The 5,438-nt window shown below is 40.3% G+C and overlaps 1 protein-coding gene across 1 annotated transcript; it reads right to left on the bottom strand.

Annotated features, from left to right (window-relative positions):
- Positions 1 to 3,718: 3,718 nt before the first annotated feature.
- On the bottom strand, positions 3,719 to 4,234 carry LOC126689872 (uncharacterized). The gene has a single exon (XM_050385037.1). The coding sequence runs from the start codon at positions 4,232 to 4,234 to the stop codon at positions 3,719 to 3,721; it is 516 nt and encodes a 171-aa protein (XP_050240994.1).
- Between the last annotated feature and the right edge of the window lie 1,204 nt (positions 4,235 to 5,438).

Below are 5,438 nucleotides of genomic sequence, written 5' to 3'. Positions count from 1 at the left end.
TATTATGTCTTTAAAATATGTAATTACCTAGTGTTTATTTTGTGATTAGTTTTGTATTTTTTTTCTTATGAATAAGTATTTCATTAATCACAAAAAGAGGGAACAAAAAAAATTAAAAAAAAAAATCCACATCAAGCTTGGAAACAAAAAAAAAGCATTCAATCGGAACAGTGGAGATGAGATCTTATTCTCCCTTTTTTTTTTCACACAAAACAAGCCCATCTTACCATTATGGGCCATAAAATTAAAGACTGCCAATCTACCTATAAACTCGAAGGCTATAGACAATTACTGTAATATTCTTCGAGTTTCGCTAATGACAGGTTCAATTGAAAAGTGGGGGAGGATATTGTGGATCATTGAAGAGGGAGAGAGAGCATCTCCTTCAGAGATAACATACTCCTACTATAAACCTAATCCTTTGATTTACTGATGGTAGCCAACACTACTGCCTTTTCTTCTGCTACTAATAGTATGTTACCTCACACAGTTCAGTCCACACTGATAAAACCGTGGTCGTTGTCACTGGACCACTGGTCACAGCTATTGCATGTGCGTTGTCTTCACTCACTGCTGCATCAAAATTGACTTTAATGTAGGGCAGTAGGGGGTGTTGGTGGCTCCCAAGTTTCAATACAAGGGTTTTTAGATGGTCTTCGTCAATCTTTTTTATTCGACTTCAATGCTCCTCAGTGCAGGATTGTCACAAAGTAATATAACTTAGTAAGTCTAAGATTGAATCCATAGAGAAGGGATTAGCAATCCAAGAGATAAAATACAATTAAAACAATAAAATTTATTTGAGGATAATTTAAAATTCGGTTGGCAAAGAAAAATTAATTTGAGGAAAACAACAATTTCTTAAAACACTAAGGCTTAGGGATCCACAAGCAACACATTTATTTGTAGTTCTAACCATTTTTATTTTATAACTCAACTAGATAGATTAATCAATCAAAAACACAATAATTACCCATAATTTAAACACTAAAATCATCAAAGTATTGTTAAGAACATACCAATAGAAGGTTGGACTTCATTCCTTGCCTTATCAAGGTTATTAGCAAGTTATTACATCAAAGAAAAAAAAAAAAAAAAAACTCTAAGAAAAACATAATTTTGTTCTAAGGTTGCTCTCCCTTGAATTTGATCAAAAGAGCCTTTTAAGGAGGACCAAAAAATCCTATTGTGGGGCCAGAAAATTCATGGCCCAAGCCCGATCTATTCCGGGGCCCAGGGCCTGATCTGAGGAGACCTATTGTCAAAGATGAGTTTAATGCAGGGAGAAGATAAGTGAAAAGACGGCCAATACTGTAGTAGAGAACTCTGTGCCTGACAGGCCCCTATTCTTGACCATGCTATTCAACCTTTATGTCTACTCCCAACCACTTGAGGTATGGGTTGATAGGACAAGTCCTCTTCCCAGAAGGTAAAGCTTACACGTGGACCCTAAAGAAAGGAAGGAATACGAGTATAAAAGGAAACGAAAGCCAAGAGAAGGGGGGGGGGGGGGAAAAAGGAAAAGGATGGGAAGAACTTGATGCTCCTCGGACTAAGTCCGAGGAGTCCAACCCTTCAGGTTACATCGTTGTAGGGCTTTGATGTTCAGGCCGAACCCCCTTCTACATGAGCCCCCCTAAAATCAGGACCGGACCGTTGCCCAGCGATCAAAGGCAAGCCTTTTAAGCCCATTCTCTACAAATCATATTGTGAGGGATCTTTTATGTACGAGCCCAACGTCATTCTTGGGCCGTTAAATAATCGTGTCCTTACAACTATTATAAGTAGAATTCTTGATTGGAAAAAAAAAAAAAAAATTCCAGATTTTCATGCCCCACTTAATTGACTTTTTTTATCCATTAAACATAATAATTTGGACTTTTCATGAACTAAAGAACTAAAGAATTATACCCAACTTGAATCATCACAATATAACCTATGAGTCAAAAGTTAAGTTGAAATAAAACTTGACAGATCTGGAATCCTAATCCAGGTTTGACTTGGATTTAGTGTGAATTGCTTTTGATTCCTTACTCTATTGGAGTTCAAATTTACTTGGGTCGACCTTCTTTAACTTCATTATGGCACTTGTAAAAATATGGTCCATTAGTCTCTTTTTTTCTTTCACAAATTCGCTAATGCATTTTTAATAATCTTGCTAAAATTAATTCCTCTAAAAACATCATTAGTGAAATTTCCAAACATTTGGCAATTTCTACTAAAAGCACATTTCTAAAAATGCTATGTCCATAACATTTTCACAACAAATTATGAGTAATGGGTTGTTATTGGTTGTTATGGGTGGACAAAAAAGTAATTGAAGTTATAGATTCAAATTAGAATTGTACGGACACAATTTGGTTCCTAAGCCCAAAAGGTAAAAGGGTTTAGACCCAAATAGCTCAATACAATAAATTTGTAAAGAACGGATTAGAAAACTAGGCTCTAATGAATTGGGTCACAATTATAATGGATCCAAATGACAATAAAATAAAGATGGATTGGTTTTATTTAAAGAAAATCGTCCTCAGCACAATTCGAGGAGATTAGTTCTTGTATATATCTCTTAAATTTGATTACCAGCATAGTTCTTGTTGCCACAATATTTTTCTCTTAATTCTCCGATCCCTTTCCCTCAGGGTCTTTTTTCTATTTTTTACTATTTTCCTTCTTTTATCTCTACCCTCCATGTGTAGATTAGATTGCTGGTGTTGATCCTTGTCCCATCAGCACCTTCCTGAAGTCTCTGGGAGTAGCTATAAGGTTGAAAATTATTATTCAGGTATTACTTCCTCATTAATGCGGTTAGAGAGTTAGTTACAGGGCATTCAATGCGATGGTAGCAGCTTTCTCTTAGATATTTCATAACTTTCCTTTATCTTGTACTTTCATTATGTATATCCTTATCAACAAAACCTCCTAGAACGTTGCTTCTAGATGGCAGACTGCACCTTCTGACCTCTGCTTCGCTCAGTCAAGGTAGTATCCCTCCTTAGACCACCTTCTTGGACCATCATGACAAGACCCCTTTCTTTATTCAATAATGTCGACCTCCATAACAACGTTTACTCGTCCTTGGACTATTAGGCGTCCTTGAACCGGGCTCCCATTCCAATACATACTATTGGGCCTGTCATCCCTACAATAGCCCCTCGAAATTCTCATTTTTTTCTCCTTGGAAAAAATGGGGATTTCGATATTACCACAAGTACCCCTCTCTTATCATACATCATCTTTGTCTACGCAGGTTCCTTTTTAACTGCCCAACGCACGCTCCTGACGCTTTGGCATCTGAGACGCGCTTTCATTAAATTTCTACAGTCCCATGTTCCCCACGTTCTATGGTGCGATGTGGATCCAATCACTGGGGATTTTATTGGAACTCGGGTGGGAATTTTCCCCCTTATCCTTCTCTCTGATACAAATATTGTTCGAACACTTCATTCACTCCACTTTTGCACTCATTCACTTCACTTGCGCACTTACTTACTTCACTTGTGCCCTTACAAATATCAAGAGCCAGTCTGAGGAGAGTTCCTATCTTCGCATAAGTCTTTTTAAACCTTTTCATATATTTCTCCTTCTACTTTTCTTTACATAAAGCCCCTTCTGACACCAAGTCCGTAGATAACATCAGAGTCCTTGATTGCTATAAGCCCCTCTCAACAGAGGCCGAGGACTCCACTTCTGGCTGATGCATTATTGCAGCCACCAAGCACTACCTAGTCACGGATTGGCTCCCAACCAGCTCCTCAGTCCTGTCCCCAAACAGATATTTCACTTTCAAATGCAAAGTGGAAGAAACGGCTCCAAGGGCATGAAGCCAGGGTCTTGCTACAATGGCCGTGTAGGGAGAATAAGCATCCACTATAATGAAATCCACCTCCACCACCTCTGATCCTACTTGCACAGGTAGTCTAATCTGGCCCCTTGAAACAACAACTTTCTCGTCGAAGCTTAACAAAGGTGAATCATAAGTTGCCAAATCCTCAGGTTTCAAGCCTAGTCTGTTGTACAAATCAGGGTACATAATCTCTGCCCCACTACCCTGATCCACCAACACCCTCTTCACATTATATCCCCCTATCCTGAGGGTGACCACTAGGGCATCATCATGTAGTTGTATAGTTCCAGCCTTGTCCTCATTAGTGAAACTCAACGCTGGTCGGTTCTCCACTTTAGCCCTCTTCGACTCAGGTTTAGAGTCCTCAGCAAGTGACCAAGCTACAGACATCCCCTTGGAAGGGTGAGAACCAGTTCTCCTTGAAACCGCGAAGATGACATTAATGGTGCCCAAATGGGCTCTCGAAAAAGCATTTCTCCGAGGTCCTAATCCTGACTGGTCCCCTTGCCCACTAGGCTACTGTAAAAACTGCTTCAACCTTCCCTCTCTGGCCAGCTGTTCCAAATGATTCCATAGGGTTTTGTAATCTTCCGTGGTATGTCCTCACTCCTAGTGGTACTTGCAATGAAGGCTTCAATTGCGCTTCATAGGGTCTCCTCCTATCTTATTTGGCCATTTAAAGTATGGCTCGTTCTTGATTTTTTCTAAAACTTGATGCATCGGCTCTCAAAACACTATACTGACCACTCGAGTAGCAGTAGACCCAGACTGCCCAGCAAAGTCCTTCCGGGGCCAATTATTATTGTATCTATCCAACTTGAAATCCCTCATATCTTGAGGGATAACCTTCGCCTTTCCCTTCTCTTGTTGCTGGTCCTCCTCAACCCGCTTATACTCGTCAATACAGTCCATGAGCTGACGCACACTCTTTACAAGCTTCTTGGTCAACGATTTTCTCAAATCATGCTCGGTAGGTAAGCCGACCTTGAAAGTCCTTATGGCCACATCATCAAAGTCCCCATCGATCTCATTGAACATCTCCCAGTATCTGTCTGGGTACGTTTTCAGGGTCTCCCCTTCTCGCATGGTCATAGACAATAGGGAATCTAAAGATCAAGAAACCCTATTGCAAGTCATAAATCAGGACCCGAATGCCCTAGTGAGCTCCTTAAAGGAGCTAATAGAGCCCTCTCTCAAACCATCAAACCATCTCGTCGCCACAGGCCCTAGACTAGATGGGAACACTTTGCACATCAAGGCTTTATTCCTGGAATGAACGGCCATCTTCTGATTAAAGTGGCTAACATGCTCCACTAGGTCCATTCTGCCGTTGTACATGGTGAACATTGGCTGAGTAAACCGTCGAAGAGTTTTTCCACTTTCAATCCTACGGGTAAAAGGTGACTTGGAAATTTGATTCAAAGCCCTGCCCATAGCATCATTGCCCAAACCTTGGTGAGACGGACTCCTCCTGCTTCACCTATAATAACGATCCTGATCACACGAGAATGATTTACTGGGAGGAGTCCTGGACCTTGGCTAATAGCTAATATCACTATCATCACCAGAAGAGAGGTCAGAGCTTGGAAGGGTT

Source organism: Quercus robur, chromosome 6 (genome assembly GCF_932294415.1).
Source record: "Quercus robur chromosome 6, dhQueRobu3.1, whole genome shotgun sequence".
In the NCBI taxonomy this organism is placed as follows: domain Eukaryota; kingdom Viridiplantae; phylum Streptophyta; class Magnoliopsida; order Fagales; family Fagaceae; genus Quercus; species Quercus robur.
The sequence above is the reverse complement of the archived record's forward strand: the minus strand, read 5'-3'. Positions and strand labels throughout refer to the sequence as shown.